The sequence below is a fragment of the Pleurodeles waltl genome, chromosome 4_1 (genome assembly GCF_031143425.1).
Source record: "Pleurodeles waltl isolate 20211129_DDA chromosome 4_1, aPleWal1.hap1.20221129, whole genome shotgun sequence".
Lineage (NCBI taxonomy): Eukaryota > Metazoa > Chordata > Amphibia > Caudata > Salamandridae > Pleurodeles > Pleurodeles waltl.
Genome location: NC_090442.1, coordinates 995,936,452 through 995,963,700, shown reverse-complemented (window position 1 = coordinate 995,963,700; position 27,249 = coordinate 995,936,452). Strand labels below are relative to the sequence as shown.

The 27,249-nt window shown below is 42.0% G+C and overlaps 1 protein-coding gene across 1 annotated transcript in view; it reads right to left on the bottom strand.

Moving 5' to 3' along the window:
• The window catches only part of LOC138288315 (chloride anion exchanger-like), a 355,789-nt gene that overhangs the window by 168,765 nt on the left and 159,775 nt on the right, over positions 1 to 27,249 (bottom strand). The window contains exon 6 of the mRNA XM_069229825.1: positions 2,346 to 2,510. Coding sequence (XP_069085926.1) covers positions 2,346 to 2,510 — 165 coding nt within the window. The remainder of the gene's footprint in view (positions 1 to 2,345; positions 2,511 to 27,249) is intronic.

The following is a 27,249-nucleotide window of genomic DNA, read 5'->3' as shown; positions in this document are numbered from 1 at the left end:
CTGACAGGTGTCTGTACCGGTACCAGCAGCTCACCAGCTACTTGCAAAAATCCCTGCTTTGCACGCTTACAGATAACCATAAGCATCCTTTACCTGTCAGTAGTGCCAAGAAACCTCCTTGTGGGGCAATGTTACACTTTGCAAATACAAATGTTATGTTATATTATGTTAAAAATACCATAATATATCATGGTAAGGTTAAGATCTGAATGCCTATCCCCATCCTCCTTCCTAATGCCTATGTTTTGAGCACCTCTGATTACAGGGACAGTCAAACCAGGCTGATCAAAAGTGCTGAAAGTGGGTCAGGAAGGACTTCTAGATGGAATTAAGCTTCTAACAAAAATATTTATCAAAGCTGAAGAGTAAGGTGACCAGATTCTGAAATTCAAAAACAGAAGAAGGACTAACACTCAACTGCAGGGCACAATGGCAGGGCTCAACAACATAGAAATACACACCAAGAGGCACTAAGGCAATAAATAAAATTAGATTTTTGAAGCCAGTATAATGTCTGATTATTAGTTTGTTTTCTGTCAACAGCTGATAACTAGTCCTGTTTTAAAACACATACAAACTTTCATCCCATTGCTTTCAGTCACCCCTCTCTAAAAACCAGTACATGAGCCAAATTTGCAGAAATCTGCTGGGACAACTGATGAAAAGACTAAGGCCCTCATTATGACCTTGAAGGTCAGCAGTAATATGGTGGAAAGTACTGCCAACAGAATGGCAGTACTTTCCACCATATTATGACACTGGCGGTTTGGCTGAAGCCAATGTACCACACAAACCACTAGAACGGTAATGGCTGCCGGGCTGGAGATACTAATCTCCAGCCCAGCGGCTGTCACTGTACCACCTGCAGGATAATGACCCCACCTACCGCCATGGTTTTCGTGGCTTCCTTACCGCCACGAAAACCATGGCAGTAGGTACTATCAGTGACACAGAATCCCTTCCATGTCACTGATAGAGGTCTTGAACATCCCCACTCTCCTCCCCAAATTCCCCCTTCCCCTTCCTCTCCAGACCCCTTCTTCATTCATGCCCCTCCCTTCACACACGCACACACACACACCCATTTCCACATTCATCCACGCATGCATACATCCATTCACACACACACATCCGCACACACTTTCATACATACACGCAGACATGAATTTGCAGAACACAACATACATGCACCCACAACTCCTTCAATGCACACACATTCAACATGGAACACCCCCGCATACACGCATGCACAAACATTCACACACCCACACACACACACACAACACCCCCCACACTCCTCCCCTGTTGGAGCACCCACTTACCTGTGTACAGGGGGTCCTCCGGCAGGAGACGGGATGGGGCGGAACACCACCAGGCCGTATTATTTCTCATCCGTGGGCATGGCCACAGCCAGATTTCCGCCATCCTTTTGGTGGAAATCTGGCTGTGGTCATAATACGGCGGACGGCTGGAAGCAGCGGCGACGGTCTTTTGGTGGCCGTCACCACGGCGGTAGGTGGCTTTTACCGCCAATATCATATTGAGGGCCTAAGACTCTCCAGGCAAATCAGAACGCCTAGTCACTCTACTGAAGAGGTGTCCGGCTCAGACAGCGTCCTGTATTTCTTCATCTAGGGAAGTGGGACCAGTTCCTCAGCAACACAAGTGTTGCCAGGTCAGTTGAAACCTTCAGATGGATAGATTCTGTTGAAAACATACCCAGTGTTCACATAGTTTCTAAAGAATTGGGCTGAAGAAATCTTTTTGAGAGTAATTTTATAAAGCTAAGAACATGTATCCATGTTTCTTCACTTTGATCCAGAAGGCAGACAGCAACATAAGGAAGGTATTAAAAAGCACGGATTTGGACAGACTCGAGTTATGCGGTGTCACAGCCACGCCTGATTGGTCTTCCTGGTGCGTTCTTTCATCATTAAGGTACAGAGCCCAGATAGGTGTCTCTCCTGACTCCTTCTTCCTAAAATAAGAATCCAGGAGTATAGGAATGTGCCACCGGCAAATCTGCATGAGGAAAGCTTTCCCAAGGTATTCTGAAGACTAGACATTACTTTCTCTCATATCACACTGGGCAGCAATTTTGCTCAGTTCTGTTAAAATGGATAATTACATTTTTTGAATATCTTACTAGGTACATGTTGGAAAAATTGATTAGGAAACCATTCAAATTGCATTGCTGTTGCACTTCTAGGTTACTTATGCAATTAACTATAATTTCACTGAAAGAGACAGATACCTCGTGCTAGTTTAAGAATGTTCCAATTAGTCTTTTCCAACTTTAGAAATAATATACTTTTTTAAATGGAGAGTAGATGAAAGTTACTCACATAGATAACAGAAATGACTCCACTGTAGCCCTTCACCTTCAATCCAAAGATATATTTCAGCTGGGAGACCAAGACTAGAATGGCAGCCGCTGTGGTAAAGCCACTAATTAAAGCATCTGATAAATAGACTACGATGAACCCAATCTGGAGGATTCCCATAACCACCTGAAAATGAGAGCAGAGACAATGGCAGATATCCGTTAAAACTCATACTAAAGACCTAGTGCTCAACTTTCACACAGAAACATTTGTGATACATGGGGAATGTCATAGTATTTTAAAAAGAGCGCTTGTGGGATGAGTGCTGTGTGTACCTCTGTTACACTCGCTACTGAATCACAGAAACAACAACATCTCATTACAGTAGGGAAAAAGATCAATGTTTGACATAGCGAACTCTGCAAAGACGTAAACTATTGGATTTTGGTCAGGAAGTAGTGGTGGTGACATTTCTCTTCAAGCTGTGGGGTTGTTCATGCAGTGGCTCACACAGTTGAGAATTTGCAAGCCTAAAGTGGTTCCTTTCTGTGTCCCTCACAGGCTGAGTTGAAATTAGTCCTGGATAGGGTAACTTTCCATTAAGGAAGCTGAAACCAATACGTTTACCCATATTTTGAAAGTCTAGACACATATATTGGTAGAGTAAGCATGCTGGGCTGTCTATGTGATCTTGACTGATTCTGTACAAAGATACTGATACCATGTGGGGTGCTTCTATCTTGGGTGACAGACAGCTGTATTCTATTCCATTCTGTTAGTTCTTGTGGAGTGCGTAACTACCCAAAGGCCTCCCAGTGCTAGTGCTCATGGTGAAGGAGTTTAGAGATATTGGGAAGCAGAGACGTTCTTTTTTTTCTCCACCTAAGGAAGTTGTTCTTTTTACCATATTTCTCCAGATTCCATTGCTCCGTACCACTTTTGACTTCTGGAGTAGCTGAGTCTGACTTGGTTTGGACCAAAAGCTATACATTCTTTATTTTTGTAACTAAATTGTGGTTTTGGTCAGTTGTTGTGCAATCTATTTCTTTATGGAAAGCTGTGATATTTAAATGAAGCTAACAAAGGTTTAACAAAGATTTCTTATACAAATTAGTTTACTTTTTATAGCTTCATTATGAGTACCTTGGTAACTCCTCCCCCATAGCTCCTGAGGGCTAGATTTGCCACTGGATCACAAGTGACATCTGATGGGCCCTTTAGGAACAATAAATTATTGGGGGCATTGGCAATTCCAGGTCCAACCTTCCTGAAATTCCTCATTTTGCCTCTGAAATTTCAGCTTCTCTGGTTGAAACAAAATAGACCTGCAGTATTCCACCAGATATTGTACTTCCGATGGGATAGTAAAGGGACCATTATGATGATGATAAAAGTGGTGAAAGCCTTTGGGGCTTGTTGTAGCTCAGACTATGAACTCTCTATCCACTTTTTAATATTCACATTGCCTAGTAGATGTGGTATGTGGACATATAATGAACTCTCCATTGTCTCTGTGAATAAATTCGGCAACTACCGGTAACCACTGATAGCTTTTGTATTTTTGTAGTCCTTGCTATCAAGGTGTTATATTGGGTATGATCTAACTGACTGTGAAAGTGTGAATTTTATAATATATTTATGAATGATTTTGGTATACTAAATGTATAATGAATTAACGTGTAAAACGGGTGACTTTTGAAAATGGTCACCACAGTTCATTTCTGTTCCTAACTGAGCAAAATTCTAACTAAATGTTGTGGTTATTTTCCATAATTCAATTCTTAAATAAAAGTTTATTCAGTGTTTTAATAGGTGTGTCCACAGCTACCCCTAGTTGGTTGCTGCATTATGTCTTACAAGGCCATGTTTTAACTGAACATTGCATAAGTTGAATGTTCTATTGTTTGAGAATGTTACTAATACGTGATTTCTTCCTCGAGGATGGAAGTAGAGTTTGCAACTGTAAAAGTTTCTTCCTGGGAAGAGAAGTTTAGACGAGATGGAACAATGAAGCTACAGACAAGTCGGAAGAGGAAAAGTTATGGTGAGAAAATGTTCTAGGTAATGTGGTATTGTCGGATTTCAGGTTATCAATTGAGTTTTCTATTGGCTGAAGCGTAACCACCCAATGAACTGACCAATCATAAGTTTTTTGAAGATTAGTATAACAACCTGTTGTCAGATGTTAGAGGGGAGATCTTTTGTTAGAGACCTGATTCCAGAGATCCTGGTGATGGTTCGAGTCGTATTAGCAGTGTGGGTTTAGCTGTTGTTCGGCCCGATTCTTCTGATGATATATCTGATGGTGTCCCTTTGCTGAAGTAGACTACATGTAGTTATCAATTGGGTAACGTATGATATTGTAATGTTATATGTGTCTCTTTTGCTTTATAGGTACCAGCTGCAATTTATAATCTGATTGCTGCATATTAATGATGTTTTTTCCTAATAACCCAAGTTAAAGAGATGTTTCTAAATTTATGTTTCTAAATTCTTTTTACATAAAGCTCAACATGTTAATGCTAATTTTTGGTTAGTGAGGGTACTAACTTAGAATGCTCATGGTTTATATTGACATCTTTTGAGTGTTGTACTAAATTATACTTTGCCATTATTACCAGTGTTGGTATAATTAATAAGTGTAATTCTTTTGGAGATTATTTGTCTACTTGTTTTGATTAAATTGAGATATATAAGACGTTCTAACCAACCACTAATAATTCTATATGCTTATCATTTGTGTTTGAGAGTTATTTTCGTAACATTAGCGTTGTTAATCTAGGGAAATAAATGTATAAATATTCTTAATAAACCGGTGTGGTTATTTGTTTGAGGTTTAACATTCTTGATTATGTTGATTATCGTTGATGTTTACATTACTCATTGATGACATCCCCTCAAATCTATGTCGCTTTGATCCATTGACCTCTAGCGCAGACTCCACTATTCAGTATAAATAATAGCTAGGATTCCGTGGCGATGCAGAAGTTTTTGGTAGCAGATTATGATTACATCATTATTTGATGATGTCATAATGAGATAAATGTAAGGTTCTCCTTTTGAAAATAAAATTTGTTGGGTTTTCTTTTTCTAAAATGTTATACAGATTTATCAAGCTGAGTTGCTAGTTGTCTCAAGTGACCTTACCAGGTTCTTGGAGACCCTCTAGGTTAAGGGTATGTTCCTAGCGGTGTTTGGTTGAAATGAGTGGAGTGATTTGCACTTGCACGGCTTTAGCTAATTTGCATATGATTGAGGTGAATTTCTGTTTAGAGGAGTGGAGATACTCAAGTAGATTTTTTAGATGGAGTGGGCGTACTCCTATAGGCATGAGAGTAGGGAAGTGGCATTCTTCATTTGAGTGTGGCGCTTGATTCAGGAAAAATTATCCACGTGGTTGTTGATGACAGACCAAAGGAGAGCGGTCTGGGACTCCGGAGTATATTAACAAGTGTAGTGAGACACTTGGTATATGTTGTAATTCATTCATTTAATAGACCGATCTGGCGTGATTGGTAAGTCGAGTTTGTGAGAATTGGTGTGATTGAAACTATACTGAAGACTTGGTGAGTACTAAGTGCACTAGGACGACAGTCCAAGGATCAGTGGAGAAGTGAATTTCGCAGGTCGAATTTTACTCACGATTGTGGGAACTGTGAAAAAGAGTAGGCGAAAGCTGAAGGTTACTTTGGAAGGTTCTAAAGCGATTGTGTTACTCTATCCGTAGTAAATGAGCAAATTTGTTTTCTTATTTTTTTGTTTGAGTTAGCTCACAAATTAATATTGCATTGATTTTGTGGGTGGGTTGTGAAAGGAATTGGTACAATAGGCTTTGTCAGTGTCTCGGCGAGTGAGCTGAGGAGGGATGTATGTGTTAGTGTGACATAAGTGGTGCACGGATTCATCAATCAGTCCGACAATAGAGTAATGCGATTGGAAGGTGATAGGGTCAAAAGGAATTGTGGGATCGTAGTCATTTTTCATGATTGGTTGTTCTTTCTTTACATTTGATTTGCTATTTGTGTTGCATAGATTAATTGAGTTTGTAAATAATTTTTGTTGTGGACATCAGATTTAAATAAATTTCAGTTGAAAAGGAAGTTTTTCAAGGCTTTGAGAAGCACACTGAGAGGTGATGAGTATATTCCAGCACTCGAAGGAGAGGTTTGTCCGCCAGAAAATACTCCGGAATATATTGTGTTTGAGGAGAAAGTAGCAGGAGCATGTCTTTGGTTGAAACATTTGGTCAAAAATTACAAGAAAAGAAGGTTGCTTGGCTTTTCTGGAAAATGGAATGTTCAATTTGAGAATTTTGGATAATTTTAGGTCAAAGATGTACAGTTTAAAACCTTCACAGAGGCCAGCACAATACGAAGCATTAGCGATTTGGGAGGTGGTAGCCAGACAGCAACAGGCATTAAAATTTGAAAAGAAAATGAGTAGAGTTGAAAAGACGTTAGCAGAAGCTAGATGGGATGAAAAGCAGAAAAGGTTGAGAGTAGAAACATTACAGGAAATTAGATTATTTCCTGCAAGAACAAAGGAGGATGAGGATGAAACAAAAGATGGAAAGAAAAAGAAAAGAGGTTCAACAGAGACTAAAGAACAAAAATTGAAGGATTTGAAACGAGTCATGTTTAATGATGATGATGAGATGGGTGAAGATGAGATAGTTTCACAGATTTTAGAGACTTATCCCCAACCAAATGTGAATCAGAGATGTGATAATGGATCAAATGGGAGTGGAATTAGTAATACAATTCCTAAAGGCACTATCCACTTCAGAATTGTCTAGGGGTATCTTGAACAATGAGAGTGTTCAGATGCAGAGTAGTTTCAATGATTCATAGACAACAAACAGCAGTTCCAAATAAACATTCCTGAGATACAGCCAGAAGCTCGGATTGTGAGAACAACTACTAATGTAGTGTTGCCACAGGGTTAGCAAGGAATGAACATAAGAGAGCCTGCTCAAATACAGATTTCACAAATGCAGAGCATGGGTGCAGTGCAGATGCAGAGGGTTGGACCTTTAACTAATCCAGATGCAATTACTGTACCTATTACGATGAGTCCGGTAACTCCATTATATGCACGTGTAGACAATAGTGGAGTGAGTTCATTGATTAATATTCATAATGGAGTTTTGGAAAAATCAATTCCTAGACAAGGACAAAGCTTGAATGAGACTAATTCTTTAATAGGTTTGTCTCCTGTTGAGAATTCTGGGACTATATTCTATAATAGTCAGGGACAGGTTCCACAAAAATGTGCGAGTTCAGAACAAGAGCGAGATGCAGGTGCACTAGCTAATGGAGTTTCATTGAAAGGTTTGTCTGCACAAGAAATAACAAAATGGTTGGAAGATTTAAGTTATTCAAAAACACAAGAGAGAAAAGACAGAGAGAAAGACAAAATAAACAGCGTGAGATTAAACATGGAAGGAAATGAACTCCTGGAAGGGACCATGGGTCTGAACAGGCTTGAGTCCCATACTGAAGCTCAGTTGAGATATCTATGTAAAATAATTACAACAGAAGCAGAGAGAATCTACCAGCAGTTACAAGAAGTAGCAGACGATTATGACATTGATTTGTCAAAAATGAAAACTTTGAAAATAAATTACAGATTAAAGATGGAGGTGGAAGATTTTAGACACATGCGATCTGCAGGGATGAGAACACATCTTGGAGAATTACTTGAGAAGGCACAGATTTGGAGTGCATTAGATAAATGGGAAGGCAGATGGGTCAAGAAAAGAGAAAGACCAAAGAAAGAGGATGTAACACAGGCAGGAGAATCAATGAAAATGCTGCCAATGAGAGAAACACCAGGAGGGAATTTTATACATGTACCTTGGAATAGGAGTGATATTTAAAATTTTACAAATGATTACCCGAGGTTGAGAGGGAAACCAATGGAGTGGTACCAGCAAACAGAGAGGATTGTGAAACTTGAGAAGTGTCTGTGGGAAGATCTGAACACACTTTTTGATATTTTTGTTCCAGTAGATTTGTGGATTGAGTGCAAAAGGAGTATTTATTGGCCAAACAGCTTACCGCAAAGAGATTTGAAAACAGGTGCGCCATCGCCTGAAGTAATGAAACATTATTATAAGGTCAGTGAGTTTCTGAAAACGAGAGTTTTGCCGAAAAATGTTGATTGACAACGCATAGATAGAACATCACAGGAAGGAAAGGAATCAGTTGGTGCATATTTTGAAAGGTTGTTGAAGGCATTCAAACAATCCAATTTTGTGGAAACAATTGAAAAAGAGAGCATGAATCATTTGGTGTTCAGGTTTGTTGAAGGGTTGAAACCAGAAATAAATCAGATGATTGAGAATCACTTAATTTGCTGGCAAACAAAGCCGATTGATGAGGTGTTGCAGTATCCTTAATACTGTAGTGATGAAATTGAGATGAAGCAGAAAAAGTTGAAAGAGAAAGTGATGGTGATGCAGATCAAGACTGCACAGACAGGACTACAGGGACATTTTCAAAAGCTGCCACAAGGAAATGGTTTGTTTCCGATTCAATGTTGAGGTAGAGGTGGAATGATGCTTCCGGTAGTTAATAGAAATGTGGATTCGAGTTCGGTGGTGATGTAAGATGAGCAGTAAAGGCAAAAGGTGTTACCTTGTCATATTTGCGGAGTAATTGGACATTGGAAGAGACAGTATCCGATGTTGACTCAAGGTGGAATTGTACAACAGACAAATGGTGTCAATTCATATCAGAGCATGAGAGGACCTAGGATGGGGGCTCAAATTAAAAAGTTCCAGAACAATGTGAATAATATACAAGGTTTTCAGCCTTTACAGCCAATACAACAGGTACCGAATGCACAACATCAGGTACATCAAGTACAAATGTTGCAAATGCAACAAATGCAGCCACAGGTGCAGATGGTGCCTGTACAGCAAATGCACATGCCGAGACAGGTTCAAATGATGCAGAGCCCTATGGATTAGCAACAGGTAATGCTTTCACAAGTGGTAACAAATCAGAGTAAGAACAAAAGTGTAAAAACAGCTGAACAGTTTCCTTTACACAGTAAGGATTAAATAAAAGCTGAATGGCCGTTGGATAGTTCAGATGAGGAGGAGTGTATGATGGCCACATCATTAGAAGTGGATCAGCAAGGTCCGTGAAAGGTGAAATACATGGTCCTGAGGTTAATTTTCAAGTCGATACAGGAGCGATGCGCTCAATAATAAGAACTGTAGAAGTTCCAGACATACAGATTTCCGAAAAGACAGTGCAAATAGTAGGAGTGGCAAATAAACATTTGGTTAATACTCTTACAGAACCAGTTCTTGTGAAAGTTGGAAATTTTAGAGATTACCAGAGCTTTGTTGTTTGTGATTCTAGTCCAGTGTCATTACTGGGAAGAGACTTACTGTGCAAAATAAATTGTTCGATTTTGTGTTCAATGAAAGGGATTGAAATTGAGACAAACAGTGATGAAGAAGAAGATTTGTCAGTTAATGATGGAAATAAAACGGTGTCTCAAGAATTTGCTTTGTTAAATCTAGATGATCAGACAGATGAAAATGAGCAGGCAAATGAGGATCACAATTCTGTAGTTTTGATTAATTTCTTTCCAGTTTTTGAAACAAAAGATCTGCTGATTGATCTACAAGAAAGAGTTAAGTCAAACGTTTGGGACTTTTCAGGAACAGACATTGGTTTGATTAAAGGAGTCGAAGGAGTTAAAGTAACGGTGAACGAAAATATAGTGTTTCCGCAGACGGCACAATATCCAATGACAACCGAGGCATTAGGAGGGATAAGACCTTTGATAGAACAGTTTTTGGAACAGGGAGTCTTGAAAGAAGTGATGAGCAGTCTGTGTAATTCACCAATAATGGGTTTGAACAAGCTGAATGGGAAAATTCATTTTGTCCAGGATTTGAGGAAAATAAATGGCATTGTGGTGAAGTGTTGTCCAGCTGTGCCAAATCCAGCAGTGATAATGTCTCAGATTCCATGTGATGCAGAATAGTTCACAGTAATTGATTTGTGCCAAGCTTCCTTTTCAGTACCCATACATGAGGACAGCAGGTCTCTCTTTTGTTTTAGGTTCCTGACCAGAGTCTTTTGCTGGTGTAGAAATCCTCAAGGGTTTTCAGAATCACCATCAATTTTCAATCAGATTTTGAAAAATAACCTGGGTTCATTGGTAATGCCTTACCAATCAACATTAGTGCAGTACGTTGATGATTTGTTGATCGCATCAAAGACAAAGGACATTACATTTTTTGGAAGACAGGGGTCATAAGGTATCTCCTACTAAGCTGCAGTATTGTCAGCAAGAGGTGAAATATTTGGGACATTTGATAGAGAAAGGGTCAAGGAGAATTTCAGGAGAAAGAGTAGCGGCCATAATGAAAATGAAAATACAGAGTTCACAGAAAGAGTTGAGGATGTTTCTGGGAATGGTAGGATATTGCCACCAGTGGATTCCAAAGTTTTCAGCTATTTCTAAACCATGGCAGAGATTGACACCTAAGGATGTTTTAGATCCCATAATGATGGATGAGGAATGCATGAGAGCATTTACTGAACTGAGAGAGATTTTGTGTCACGCTCCAGCTTTAGGTAGGCCTGATTACACAAAACCTTTCTTGTTGTTTTGTCATGAGAGTGATGGATGTTCCTTGTCTGTTTTGACACAAACACATGGTGGTGTCAATCGTCCAGTAGCATATTTTTCAGCTACTTTGGATAATGTTGCAGCAGCCTTACCAGGATGCTTACGAGCAGTTGCAGCCGGCAACATTGTTACCAAATGGAGGGGAAGATCCAAATAAAATAGATGACATTGAACATGATTGTTTGGAAGTGACAGAACTATGCATCAAACCAAGAGATTATATTAAAGATATTTGTTTGGAAGATAATGACCAAATTCTCTTTGTTGATGGTTCTTGTTTAAGAGACAACAAGGGTGCCTTAAAAGCAGGATATGCAGTGTGTACAGTTACTGGCATACTAGAAGCTTCATGGCTTAGGGGGGTAATTTCTGCACAAGTCGCAGAATTGGGGCTCTTACTAGAGCATGCCTATCATCAGACCAGATAAAAGTGACCATCTACACTGATAGTCAGTATGGATTTGGTATTGTACTCAAATTTGGGCAAAATTGGTCACAAAGGGGGTTCCTCACTTCATCAGATTCACCTGTGAGAAATGGAGAAAGAATACATTATTTGTTACAAGCTGTACAAAAGCCTGAGAAAATTGCGGTGGTCAAATGCAGTGCACATCAGAGAAGACAATATAATGTAGCATTTGGAAATGCTTAGAAAAGATTGCAAAATGTTGTGCTGTGAATGGGATTTAATTCAAAGGAAATTGGAAATTGATGCCTGAAAATGATGAGGTGTATGCAACTTTTACAATGCAGATTGTTGAGAACAACGTTCCAGAAGAGGAGCGTAGAGACTGGATAAAACATTGTTGCAATCAAAGGGAGGATGAAATTTGGATGACAGTAGAGGGGAAAGTAGTATTACCAAACAGTTTGTTGACACAAATGGCTAGATACTATCATGGTCAGACACACATAGGGAGAGATGCGATGACCAGGAGTTTTAAACAGTTTTGGTACAATCCAAAATTCAGGCAAGTGGCTGAGCTGGTTTGCCATAGGTGTGTGATTTGTCAGCAGATGAATGTCGGCAAAGGAACAATTGTCAACATGAGACACAAAGGGATGGCAGGAGGTCCATTCAGTAGAATGCAAATGGATTTTATTGAGATGCCTGCGTGTGCTGGTTTGAAGTACGCGTTGGTGATTGTGTGCATTTTCAGCCACTGGATTGAGGCATATCCAACAAGGAGAAATTACAGTCTTGTTTTTTTTTGTCCTCATACACCACTGGCCTTCGAACCACTCAATAGCGCCCTTGTGATGTTCACCATACGTAGAATTGACTACGGCCAGTGAGAACCAAGCTCTCTCACTCAGACACTAACATCGGTGTCCAAAACACAAGAGTAACTGAGTTCATTAATCATAGGATGCAGGTAACAAATACACAACCCATTATACTAGAGTGTCTTTCCATTCCCATAGACGTGACCAAATCTTTATCTTCTTATTCCTATTTGTCTTGCTTGCTTCCACTTCCCGTCTTGATATAGACATCAAAACGTTAAGCCAGTCCATATAGGAAGGAGCAGAAGAAGCCATCCACTTCTTGCAAATTTCCCTCCTAGCCAATAGTATTACATAATACAATATTGTTTTCACATCCTTCTTAGTTGATTCTTCCCCTTCTAGTACCAAAAAAATAATTAAAGACAAAGTTAAATAGACTTCTTGTCGGAAAATAGCTGAAAGAGCTATGCATACTTCCCTCCAAAAGGGAAACAACATTGGGCAGTCAAAAAACATATGAATATCAGAGCCCCCTGACAATCCACATTTTGCTCACAGCACATCCTCACCTCTCCTCATCTTAGAAATCCTATCAGGGGAGAAAAAGGCCCTATGCAGGGTAAAAAGGTGATTCCTCCTCAATGAAGCCAATTTAACAATTTTGAACACCCCTCGCATTGACACTTCCCACCAAATCTGGACCTGCCCACGAGGAAACTGGTCCTTCCATAAATCAACTGGTAAGCTGAAGTCACCCTCTGAAAGATAGAACATTCCCCAATACCATTTAGAAACCTTTTGTACTTGGGCATGAGTCCTTACCAAACTATCTTCTAGATGATTTGCATGGCCCAAAGTAATAGCGGGCTCGCAAGACCAATTCCTTATCTGGACATATTTCAATCTTTGAAGAGATCCCTCTGTTATTTCTGTAAGCTCATCCCAAGACAAGAAGGTTCCTGCCTCAATCAGATCCCCCCACACTTCAACTCCAGCTCTCTGTAAAGGTAGAGCCAATACATCTGTTAAACATTCGGGAATGCCTGGGGAATCCCAAACTGGAGCGCCCAGACTATAATATGGAATCTTTGCCACTCGACGCACCTCAAACCAAACTTTAGCAGCATCTTGTAGTATTCTCAATTTAAATTTCTTGAAGAATTTGGGATCTCCGAACTTATATAGAAAATACCTTGCGCCCCCCTTTTGAGTAGCCAACATACAGTTAAACATTATACCCACTGCTGACAATCTGGAGAAGCAAACAGCATAGTAATGTTCTTTAGATGGAATGCCCAAGCATAGTACTGGACATCCGGGAGAGTCAAACCCCCCTTCTCTCTTTTCCTACGCAACTTCTTCCAAGCTATCATAGGGCCCTTATGTGCCCAAATAAAGGAGGTTCAATTCACATATAGCTTTATTCGGTTACCATCAACCATAAAAGCAAAACCATCACTCGAATACAAAAGTTATTCTTCATTACATGACCTCGCGTTCACTCTGAGCTCACCGCCACTCTGCTTCCCGGTCATGGTGACAGGCTTATCAGGGCCTCCTCTGTCTGCATTATCATACAAGCTCCACATCTACGCACCTACAGCTGCTTGGCGCAGCCATACTCACTACAGCTTTATGACTATACTAAGCCCAATTGAACCATTGAGCAACTTCTCTACCAAGTACTACCATCACCTATATTGGCTAACTGCCCCAGCCTTGATGAAGTCACCTGTGTGACGAAACACGTGTTGGCTGTATCTCCATGATGTCTCTATGATTTCGAACACTTACAAATAAAGACACCATCTGCAAACAGGATTTGAGACTCGCTTCAACTTCATACTTCTCCCAACTCATTACGACACCAGGATTACCTATTCTCGTTTCACTGTTGGACATTTCTCTCTGTGTGCTGTGGCCATCTTGTCCCAATGTGCCCAAATAAAGGAGGTTCAATTCACATATAGCTTTATTCGGTTACCATCAACCATAAAAGCAAAACCATCACTCGAATACAAAAGTTATAATAAAAAGAGAAAAAGACGTAAATATCACAAATTCAACATATATAAAAATATATATTTTTTTTTTTAAAGAAAGATAAAACATGGGTACTTAAAATCATAAGGATACTTTCCTTCAAGGTGTACTTGACCCCCTAAACCCTATCATTCGGCCCAAAAGGCAGTCACTAAGATCGTAAGATCTTGTTTCAGTCTTAAATGAATAATTAAAGCTAAAGACTAAAACAGATGAATTAAAATTGGTCAGTTTTTAAAAAGCGATTACGTATATGCCATGTGGCAGCAATATACTTGCTGGCCGCACAGAATAGAGACGTGGAAGTATCCCTCATCATAATCCTTAAGGCAGCCATACAATGTCTCATCCCCATAATTCTGCACACTGGTTTTAGCCACTTCCGTCGAGCAATCTTATATGCTGGGCATATAAACATGAAATGTATAGTGGATTCTGGAGTACAATTGCAGCTGGGACATAGATCAGTACTTGGGGCAGAGTTCCGAGTACTGCCATAGGATTTGAGAGGTAAGCAGCCATATCTAAACTGGAAAAACAGACGTTTGCTTAGTGGATCAAGAATCAGATCCTTAAATGGTTCAAAGTAAAGATACCACTTAAAATCTAAAAATTGAGAGGTCAATCTGCCATGTGATAAACACAGCAGATAATTTGCCCTGACATACGTCCAATAAACAGTTTTCAACTGTTTTTTCTGATCTTTCCTTAAACTGTGAGGATTGCTCCAAAAATTACTGAGACCCAAGCTAAGGAACCATATTGAGATGTGCTTAAACCAAGGAATGGTGAGTACATTTTGTCTGTCCAAGATGTCTTGGATAGACTCCTTGTATGAAATTAATTCAGGGGTGGTCTGCACACGAACCCAGATGAGCAAAGGTCGTAGAGCAATTACATCTGAGATACATGAGAGACCGAGGTCCCAGAACATTGGCAGCAGTGGGGTATTTCGAGGACATGCCAAGAGTGACCTTACAAAGTTGTTTTCCCCCACTACAAGCTTGCCAACATTCAAGGACCCCCAGATTTCTGCCCCGTAGAGCGCAGCACTCTGTGCCTTCGCCCGATAGATTTTAATGGCTGGGGTGACCACTCTCTCAGAAGTAGACTTGTGAAAGTGTAAAGTAGCCCCAGATCTGCAAACCAGGAGAGCTAGGCTTTTGTTAATCTGGCTCCCCCAGTACAAGTTAATACTGATTCTTACCCCCAGGTAGTCGATGGAACATACCTTACTTAGGGGGTTCCATTATAGACAATGGAATATCTTTTGGTGGGGCCACATGCCAAGGTCATAAGTTTGGTTTTATTATGGTTGAGCTCCAGTCCAAAATCATCACAAAACAAGCTAAACCTATCCACTAATACCTGTAAGCCCATAGGTGTCCTAGAGATCAGGAGGGAATCACCGGCAAATAGCAAAATTCAAATTTTTTGATTATTCAGGGAAGGTGCGTCATTTTGGCAATCGGTGACAACTTGCACCACCTTGTTAATAAACAAAGTGAATAGGTTCGGGGCAAGAACACAGCCCTGACGCACTCCTCTCCCGATATCTATTTTGTCGGTGAGTTCCCCCTGATTACCCCATCTTACTTGTGCAAATGTGTTCTTGTGTAACCTTTGGATTAAATGCACTAGATTCCCTGGAATACCAATTTTGTTTAATACTCTCCACATTTTCTCTCTTGGAACAAGATCAAAAGCAGATCTTAAGTCTACAAAAGCAACGTATAATTTTTGCTTGGCTAGAGTGACATACTTCCAAAATAATAAAGACAGACTAAAGACTTGGTCCATAGTATTGGTTTTAGGCCGAAAACCGTCCTGAAGAGGGGATAAAATCTGATTGTCTTGGACCCATTCGCTAAACCTGTCTAAGACTTGCTTAGCGAAGATCTTTTGAAGGATGTCTATGAGAATAATTGGTCGATAATTCGCTGGTGAGCCTACATCACCTTTTTTATATATAGGGATTATTTCTGCGCCGCGCCACAAATCAGGAATAGGACTACCGGCTGCTATGGCTAAGACAGTAGATTTATATACCATGCCCATATATTGGGTTCAGATTTTAACAAGTCCCCTGGAATCTTGTCAGGACCAGGGGCTTTTGCAGGTCTCAGAGAGTTTATAGCAGCTATTGTTTCAGCGAGTGTGAAAACAATATTCTCAGCAGGGCTCTTAGTAAGTGCCCTGCAGTCGGCATATCCAATGACCTCCTGGGCTTGCGGTACAGGGTAGGCATAAATTCCGGAAAAATAGGACACCCATTTTTCAGGCTGGATGTACATGCCAATAACATCATTAGCCCCTTTCGAACTGCAGGCCAACAGCCTCCAAAAGGAGCTGTCATCTTGATTTTTAACTGCTTCTAACAGCTTCTGCCAAGTCTCATAATCCCAGTCTTTTTTTGCTTGTTTCAAGGCCCTAGCGTACTTATGTCTGGCATTCCTAATATCCTCTTGAATAGAGTTTTTTAGGGCTTCATTTAGATTAGATCTTGCATGCGCACAATCCTTATTGCACCAATCCCTACATAGGGTAACATCATATGTCTGCTTGAGAGGAGTTTCCTTGTAGAAAATACCCTGTAGGGAATCTACCATTTTTGAGTGAATAGCCATAATAGGAATGTCAGGGGCCTCGTGTTCCTCAAAATCAGAAAAGAGTTTTAAAAATAATAAATACATTTCCCTGATCAGATACGGGTTGGATTCTACCTTCGGCCAACTGACACGAGAACATCTATGATTCAAACAAGGGATTGGAACGTTAGTGGTCTTTGTATGCTGGACTCTTGCAAATGCATGGTTAGTCAATGCAAGACGCAAAGGAATATGGTCACTATCATGGCGAGGTATTATTTCCATGTCCAATGAACTAGACCAAAGTCTATTGTCCACCAGAATATAATCAATAGTGCTAGAGGAAAACCCTCGCTTAAAAGTGACAGCTCGATTTGGGTCAGATCTAGTGCGACCATTGCATTCTCTCTAACCAAATTTCAGACAAAGGGAGGCCAACTGAGTTGCAGCACAAGGAGGAGGAAGGGGAACGATTTCCTTAGGTTGGGGAATACCCCAAGATTCGTCCTCCTCAAAAGTCAGGCTGCTAAAGATGTTGTCCAATGCAAAGGAGCAATTAAAATCACCTGCTATAATCAGGTGGTCTGATGAATCTAAAAGCTCTATGTAGTCAGTCAGCTGGGTAAGAACAATTGATTCAGTCCCACGTGGAACAGATCTTGCATAAACATTTAGTACTATTATCCTGAAACCAGGTCGAAATGTGAGTTGTACACCCAGCAGATCATGGGAATTGAAATTTATCAATGAGTGGTTGCATTCAAGCCTGTTATTCAGCAAAATCATTAACCCTCCAACCCGTCTTCCAGAGCCACCAGAAGCAGATTGGGCCGCAGAGAAATAGGTTGTGAAACCTTGTCAGTAATTCAATTCTGCAGACCAAGATTCCTGAAAAAGACAGATGTCTTGTTTATTGACAAAGCTTACCCATTCAGGGTCACCCAGCTTTTATATTTTTCCTGCTACGTTTCAAGATAAAACATTAACTTTTGGGGGTGAAGATATCAATCGAGGGGGCAATTGTTGAATTCCTGTGCATTGTGTCTGACACTCTTCAAATGTCATTTTAGGAGTTTCTGTGTAAGAGACCGTTAGTCAGTCTAATTCAGAGAGCAAAGGGGAGAGATTCTCAGTCTTAGATGATGAAAAATTCTCAGGAGGGAAAGTAACCCCATCTGCAGTAATTCCAGATGTACAACATCCTCTATATGTCTGAACACCAGGAGGATATCTGCTAAGTCTAAGATTCGTTTCCCTGCCTGTGCTTAATGAACCAGTCCGTATATCAAAGGAAAGAAGGTAATTTACTAAACTGTTATCATTGAAAAGAATTGAAATAAAATCAAGTTTCGACCCCGACTGATTGTGTCTACGGACGTAACGAATATCAGACCGGATAACAGAGAGGCAATTCCTCTTCATACGTATCCAGTGAGTAACTTTGTTAATGAGAGAGTTGTTTGACTCTCTATTACCCTGGGACAACTTGGGCACCCCTGTCAGGTATATGTAGGCATCTTCCCTCCTCCATCCATGCCTTCCCTTGATATCATGAATCTGTGTATGTGTTAAGTAATCAAAATGCAGAGCTTTATATGAACTAGCAGGAGGACTCGCAACAGATGGCACTCCTCCAAGATCTAAGTTGGGAGTTATTTGACAAAGAGTTTCTGAATTCCCCTGCCCGTGGGTGTGTCCAGTATTTTTTTAACCTAATTTAGAGGCTCGGTCAATGGTAGTTGGTGCAATCTGGCAAGCAGACCTGCCATTCATTGGTATGTTTCCATTCATTTCCCTAGTCACAATAAAAGTAGGGGTGGGGGTCATTTTGTCACCTAGGGTGGAGAGACATGATTTTTTAGGCCTCAACAACTGGTCAGAAGAGAAGGCAGTCTCACAAGACACATTACAATTGCAACCAGACTTTTGATCATAAAGTCTAGAAATGTTGTTCATAAATTTTGCCAGCAAACACTTAATATCGTATAATTTATAGGAGATAATTGCTAGCTGGGAAACTTAATTACTGCCCATCTTCTTGTCCCAAATCCCCTTATCAACCCCTTCTGTATTTAATGTTTGAGGGTGTTCGGGACTTGCAGTACTTGGGGACAAAACCAAAAACCTATTCGAGCAGGGAATAGTAATAAAAGGCGGAGACTTGCACCTCAGAGAAGGCGCAACCTCCACAGGAGAGCATCCATTCATTTCCACCGGCAGTGATGGTATCTTCAAAGGTGAAGGAATAGCATCCTGAGAGTTAGTGGGAGGATGCAGACCCACCGTAACCTCTAGCCTGGGCGTCTGTGTTTTTTTCTTTAAAAGTTCAGGGGTCTTCTTAGGGGGAATGGTATCCATATTGGAGAGGCCAGTGACAGAAGGGCTCCTCAATATTGCCTTGAGGAGGTTATTTTCTGTTGACATAAAGCCAATAATTTTTTATAGAAAAATAATGGAATAGAATTGAAGTGAAAATTCAGCTTAGGCAATATTATCATTTTAACCAGATTCACGCTCCCAATAACTGTAAGCGGCAGATGTAACCAACCAAACATTAACTTGTTACACTCAGCTATAATTGACCTAATATTTACTACAGGTATTTGTTTCAGATCATGAACAATGGACAATCCTAAGTACCTCATACAAGTCGTGGTGCGCCAAATTATACATTTCATGTTCCAGACCATTATTTCAGTTTTGTCCGGATTAATACAATAGGCTGAAACCTTCCCAAATTCTTCCATAATAGCCAACAGAGCAGGCATCGTTGTCCGTAGATCAGAAGTGTAGATAAGAAGATCACCAGCAAACAAAGCTACTTTCTTCTCCCAGCCCTTACTACTAAATGGGGAATTTCTCAAATCCTGCCTAATTCTCCTTGCCAAAGGTTCTATATACAGATTAAATAGCAAAGGAGAAAGAGGACAGCCCTGTCTGGTACCCCTTGTAATCTTAAAAGGATCAGTTAAAATACCATTAACCAACAAACTATCCTCTGGTACCTGATATATAGATCGAATTACATGACAGAATTTATGCCCCAAATTGCAACCGTCCAAAACTATATAGATATTTCCAATTCACTCTATCAAAAGCTTTCTTTGCATCTACCGCTATAACTGCTAAGGGATCCTGGAAGGTGGTAGCTAAGTCAATGGCCCCCATCAAATTAAATGTCTGCTCGTATAGAAACCTATTTCTGATAAACCCCCTCTGGTCCGGATGGACCAAATCGCTCACAACCCTACTCAATCTGTTAGCCAATATCTTAGCGAAAAGCTTATAATCACTATTTAACAAAGAAATAGGTCTATAGGAATCACACTTCGATGGAGACTTATCAGGCTTTAAAATAAGCGAGATAGTGGCCCCATACCAAGAAGCCGGTATAACGGCTCGACCCTCAACAATCTCTGAAAACAATTGAAGAAAAAAGGGGATTATAGAATCCCCCCAATGCTTTGTAATATTCCACCGGAATTCCATCTGGGCCTTACCATTTTTACTGTCTTTTAACACTGCTCTTATCTCCCCCTCCGTGATAGGTCTAGACAAATCACTCTGTTTATTCCGTCTGTCTGAGTATTCACCAATTCCTTAACCTTATTACGCCCCTGATCCTTTTTACACTTCCAAGCTAGTAATTTCCACGTATTTTCTCCATATTCAAAGTGGATTTGCTCTCTTGCCTCCCATCGCTTAGTAATCCTAGTTTGTAAAACAGATTCCAACTGCAACTTTAACTGACAAATCTTATACTCCAAATTTGTCAGATCTCCACCCTTATCGTAGTACGTATTATATAAATCTATTTCTTGTTCTAAAGCTTTCACTTCTTCTCTGTATTTCTTATTTCTGTAGCTCATAAGACTTATGATTCTCCCCTTACCACTGCCTTAAAGGTGTCCCATATTACTGCTTCTGATGCTGTCCCTTGATTCACCCTAAAAAAATCCTCAACCTCCTTCTGAAGGGTACAAATAATCTCATCCTCCATTAAGAGAGACTGATCAAAAGTCCATCTAACCCCACCTGCCTCAAGAGGACAACTCAAACTTAACATCACTGCAGCATGATCTGATAAATGGGCAGGTGAGTAGACTATAGTCTCCACCAAATTACATATAGCGTGATCTACTAGGAAATTGTTGATCAGTGATGCAGGACCATACTTTTGATTATAAAATGAAAATTCCTGCTTTTGCCCTGCTCTCTGCCTCCACAAGTCACACAAGCTAAAGTCCTTCATCATTAACTTTAAATATTGCTGAGACTTTGGAGTACCCACTGACCTAGATTTTGCTGACCTGTTGAGCCTACTATCAAGAATCACATTAAAGTCACCCATCATAATAACAGGGTCTGAAAAACCCAAGAGATGGGAAAAAACAGTTCTAAGAGGTTCCAAATCATCGCAGTTGGGCCCATAGTATCCTACCAGTGTAAATGCCCTACCCCCCAACTGCAATCTAAGTATAATCCATCTCCCTAACTTATCCGTTAACACCTTAGACAGGGTAACATTTAATTGGCGCTTGACCAAAATCGCCACTCCCTTTGTGTTAAAATTGGGTTCGGTAGCAACAAAATCCCCTACCCATCTCTTTGTCCTAAACAAAACAGCACTCTCCTCTTTAGTCAAATGTGTTTCCTGTAAAACTATGATATGGGCTGGAGAGTCCCTAAGAAATTGCAGAACTCTCCTCACCCTAGCTCATACACCCAACCCATTAACATTCCATGACATCAATTTCACCAGATCCTTCCTATCTTCCAGGGCCCCCTGGCTCTTATCCAGGTAGAAATAAATCTGAGGAGTATGAGGTTAATTTTAATTTTTTCCCCACATGCCTCCCCTTAGTACACCCCCCACCCCCGTAAACCCCCCTAACGTGCCCCCACCCATCCTCCCTGGGAGAACCCCCACCATCACTGATAGGCCCTTAGGCCCCCTTTTGAAATGCATTGAGCTCCCTAGCTTCCTTAAACCGCCTTCCCCTTCCTTATAGTTTCTATAAGATCATCCGCCGCAGCTGGATCCCTGATGTTAAACATTTTGGGCCAGATGTATTCAAAGTTATTGCACTCGCAAACGGTGCGATTCGCAAAAATTGGCCTTTTGCTAGTGCAAAAACGTGGTCTGCGATGTACGAAAGGCATTCGCAGACTAAAAATAAGAAATCGCAATTTTTGCGATTTCTTGCGTTGCGAGCTGGTTTTGCGAGTCGCATTTTGCGATTCGGTATTTCCAGTAGGAAATTGCGATTTGCAAAATCCAAGTCACAATTCGATGCATCAAAAAATCGCAAATTGTGATTTTTCGCAGAATGGCATGTTGCACATGCAAAATACCACCAAGTGAAACCAGATGGTAACCAGGTGCAACCTATATAAAGAGGCCCAGAATGCCTCAGACACTTTTCCACAATGGCTGCACTGTACGTCATGGCGAGGAGGATGAGGATCTTGGCAGGTTTGAGGAGAGGGAGGAGGAAACAGGAGCGCATTTTCAGAGTGCGCATTACACTTTTTGACCTGACAGAGGAGGAAATATATGAGAGGTATAGGTTGAACTCAGCAATGATACTTGACCTGATAGCTGAGCTACAACCCATACTGCAGTGCAGAACACTAAGGACTCAGAGCATACCCACCCATGTGCAGGTATTATGCTCCCTACACCTACTCGCCTCAGGGAGCTATCAAGGGGTCATAGCAGCAGCTGGAGGGGTATCACAGAGTACCCTCTCCAGATTTTTTTATTCTTTCATCAACGCCATGCTGAGCAAACTCCAACAGCACATCAGATTCCCCCACACCCCACAGGAAATACAGCAGACAAAAATAGAGTTTTACCAGATAGCACAGTTCCCCCACGTCCTAGGTGCCATAGATGGCACACATGTGGCAATCTGTCCACCATCAGCCACAGAGTATGTGTACCGAAACCGTAAATACCAACATTCCATGAATATTCAGGTGATATGCAATGCCTCCTATATCATAACTGATCTCGTGGCCAGGTACACAGGGAGCACACATGATTCGTACATCTTTCGCCATAGCGGTATTCACACAAGACTGCTAGCTGGGGAGTTTGGTGAAGGATATCTACTAGGTATTTTCCCTCTGTACACTGGCGCATTTATGCAGTTGTGACGTCTGATGGCTCACTTACTCATTGTACCCGCTGTTCCTTCCAGGAGACGGTGCCTACGCAGTGCGCACCTACATGATGACTCCCTACCTCAATCCTACAACACCAGCTGAACGGAGATACAATGCAGCACACAGGGCAACCCGCAACGTGGTGAAGCGCACATTTGGACTGCTGAAGAGTCGCTTCCAGTGCCTCCACAAAAGTGGAGGGGCACTACAGTACAGTCCAGAGACCACATGTAGAATAGTGGCTACTTGTGCAATTTTGCACAATATAGCTACTACCAGGGGCATACCTATAGAAATCAGTGACACTGAATCAGATGAGGATGACGATCCCATACCACCTCTACAGCCAGCAGACAGGACCAGTGCAGCAGAGGGAAGGCAAAGGCGTGCCGACATCACACACAACCATTTCAGACGTGCGTATGAATGACACAAATCCACTGACAACTGTACCTGTAGTGATATAAATTTATTACCTCCCGTCAGGTAATGTATGATTGACAAATAAATGAAACAGGTGATGTGACAAACGCAAATAAAGTAATGACCAGAGTCATGCACTATTTCCTCACAGTGGCAACAGCAGTCTAATGGCGGCAAGAGTCACTTTTTTCGCCCACGCACACCACTTGGGTGCCCAGTTAAGTCACTGGCACCTCTATTGTCACCTTCAGTGGCAGTGCTGTGCCTGGCACCACGCCGTCTGGTGTCTGCTGCTGGTACGGCAACCCTGCTGAGGCTTGAACTGTCCTCAGTGTCCCCCAAGGCTACCTCACTTGGAGTGGCAGATCTTTGTCCCATTATGTGTTCTATCACATTTGTGATTTGAACTAGTCCCTGGACAACGTCCCTGCTGCTATGTGCAGCCTCCATTTGCGCCGCCACCTCGCGACGGGCGATCAATGCATTGGAAGTTGCCATCCTGTTAGAGGACCTGCAGTAGCTGCCAAACATTGTCCGGAATCTGTGCTCCTGTCTGCGCCGGCTAACCCTCTCATGGCGCAGCTCCTGGCAGAGGTCACGGACAGCACTTGTTAGGTCCGTGGTGTCCTCTGAAGCCTGCACCTGTCCCTCACGCAGTCTGTACAATATTGCCATTGAGTGCGTCCAGTTGGCGATGCAGGTCCATCATGTTGCGGTTGTGTATGCGCAGGTTTCTGTCTAAACTGAGGATCCGCTTATTTTGCAGACGCTGCTGCTGCAATATAGCAGCTTCAAGGCCCCCGAATAAGGAGGGACCCTCACCTGCCTCATGATGTTGTGCCCGGGACTCCATCGCAATCCTGCGTGGTGCTGTTATTGGATGACCCCTGCCCTCCAGAATCTGGCTGCGCCTGTCTGGTGCTGACGGTGTGCTTGGCCCTTCCTGCTGCTCATCAGAGTCGCCGCTGAACTCTGGCAGTGGCAGTGCCCTGGGCCTGCGTCGGACAGTTGACATGTGGAGGGACCCACTGGTGTTTGTATCCGAGGGCTGATGGGTGTCTGTCTCTCCTACACATGTAGATGGTGTGGCTGCTGGGCCTGGCCCACCTGCAACAACAATATGCAGCATGTCAGTTTTGTATGTTACATTATCTGTCAGAAAATAGCAATAAAGGTACAGGTACTGCTCTACACGGTGTTGTGTGTGTTGTGTTACCTTGGGTGTCACTATACTTCATTACATTGTTGTGCTACTGTCAGTACTAGTTTGTGGACTGACACTCCCATAATGCATTGTTGTGCTGCTTCTAGGATGTGGACTGGACTACTTCACACACTGCTTCACATTACATGCTAATTCCTAAGGGGCTTTTGTGCATACACATATAGGGTTACAAAACATCATTGCACTTACCTTGGCTGGTTCTCGGTGTGCCGGAGGTGTTGATGTCTGTGACCCCAGTCACAGCTTCAGGGAGGAGTGTGGACTCCACCAGGTCCTCCAATGGTGTTGATGGTGCTTCTGTTGGTGGTCCGCCACCTGTACCCCTGGCCTCCGCAAGTCTCCTTGCCACCCTCTCCTTTGCACGGGAGCGCAGGTCATACCACCGTTTTTATATTTCTTTGATGGAGCGCTGTGCCACTCCAGTGGCGCAGATTTTGGACTGTATGTCCAGCCATAATCTCCTCTTTTCACTCTCAGGCACCTGGAGAGAGCTTTTTCCGAACAGGCGGTCATGGCTCCTCACCACCTCCTCAGTTAGAACCTCAAGCTCCTGTTCACTGAATTTCAGCTTGCGCTTCCTTTCAGTCTTCTCCTGTGCTTGGCCTGGGGTGTCCATCCTCGCTCAGGTGTTCTTGCTCCTTCTGAGTGCTGCTCTGTGTGGCTGGGCTGCTCTCTCTCTCTCAGGATGCTGGATTGGGAGCAGCACCTGAAACTGCCTGGGATGACTCATTTCCTGCTGGTGATGTCATCAGGCTCCTCCAGGTGTGCATTCTCGAACTTACTCGCACTTTGCGATTTTGTACAGAATCGCAAAAAAATCGCAAATTGCAATTCGGTAAATGGGCCTCGCAAACTACAAATAGCGATTTTTAAGAAATCGCTAATTCCGAATCGCAATTTTGTTACATGGCCAATTGCGACTCGGAAATAGCGATTTCTTAAAAATCGATATTTGCGATTTGCAAGCTCATGTTTTCATACATATGGCCCTTTGTTATTAAACATCACGCGCAGATTGGCTGGAAATTTTAACCTGGCCTCCGCACCCAAGTTCTTGAGTTCCTCCAAACGTTTTCCTAGCTCCCATTGCCTATTCAATGATGTCCTAGAGAGGTCAGACCTGATTTTAAATTTAATACCCCCAGTCTCCAAGGAACCGAGATCTAGTGCCTTTCCAAGAATTTTTTCTATCAGCAAAAAAGTTTGAAAATTTGCCAAGATCCTTTGCGGTTTCTTGATGCTCAGGTTCCTCCTGAAAGGGTCGCGATGCACTCTCTGAATATCATTGAAAATCTGATCCTCTGTTGCATCCAAAGGGATAAACTTTTTAATCAGAGAGACTACTTAATGCTTCAAATCCAACCCCTCCACTCCCTCCGGGACATTCAGTATTCTAAGATTATTCCTTCTTGAATTGTTTTCTAAATATTCCAACTTCTCTTGTAAGTCCTGTTTTGTTCCTTTTAACTGCTGAATCTCTTCCTTATTCTTTCTCAAATCCTCTCTCATAGTCTCTACTGACTCTTTAAGTGCCTGGGTTCACAAAGCCAAAAGATCTATTTTTTTCTCCAAGGACTCACAGGCAAATCTTATTTCAGCTTGATTCGTCTCTGAGGTTAAGAACCCCTTTTTTATGTTTTCGGTCAGTGAAACAAACATAGTTTCCAAAGAACTAGGCTCTAATGAAGTACTTTGAGGTAGACTTTCAAGCATCTGTGAGGATCCTACAATTTCTGCCCCTGCCAGATGATGCGGAGTTTCCTGTGCCACAAAAATGCCGCCCCTGACCTCATTCACCTCCTGGGAGCTGGGAAGTAAATCTGAGGGTAGGTTATGAGGTAAATCTACAGCAGAGTTAAGTGCAGACCCCACCTCAGTAACCTTATCCTCACTCATTGGTGAATCAGAAGTGGTAGACACAATTGGGAGGGCTCGAAAATATGTCCGCAGGGAGGGGGTAACCCTGGTACTAGTCCTAACAGACTTCTGCTTTAATTTTGTTTTTTTTACATTACACTCCTCCTCCCTCCTACAAAATTCTCCTCGATTATTTCCCAGTTTTTGTGTCCCCGCGTTATCCTTATGTGCACACAAAGTTTTAAGCTTACTTGTAGCTGAAAGACTCCTGGCTGGTAATGGGGTAGAAATAAAGGCCCCAACCTCATGAGCCTATTTGCTTGACTGTCGATCCAAATCCAGAGGCTCAGCTCACTCCAACAATGGTGGTTTCCAAGGAATTGCAGGGCAGCTGGTGCTAATGCTGCCTCTGCCTCCAATCCCCCGGAGGGAAATGCGAGCCGCTGCGTGGCGGCTTCTTTGGAGCTCCAGGGCGGCTCTGCTTCAACTTGCCGCCCGACTCCTCTCCAGCGTGTGAGCGTCTCCCTGCGCTCATACGCTGCTTGCACGCGGCGCAACAAATGGGACAAATGGATCCTTCGGGGGAAACGGAGCAGAGCCGGGGAGCTCAGGTGCACGTCTCAGCGCGCGCGCTCACTGCCGCCCGCCATGTTCCCCCGCCCTACAATCATTTTTTAAGCTTCACATCCTCTAAGTACGAGAAATGACAGTCTTACAGTAGCTAAGTTAC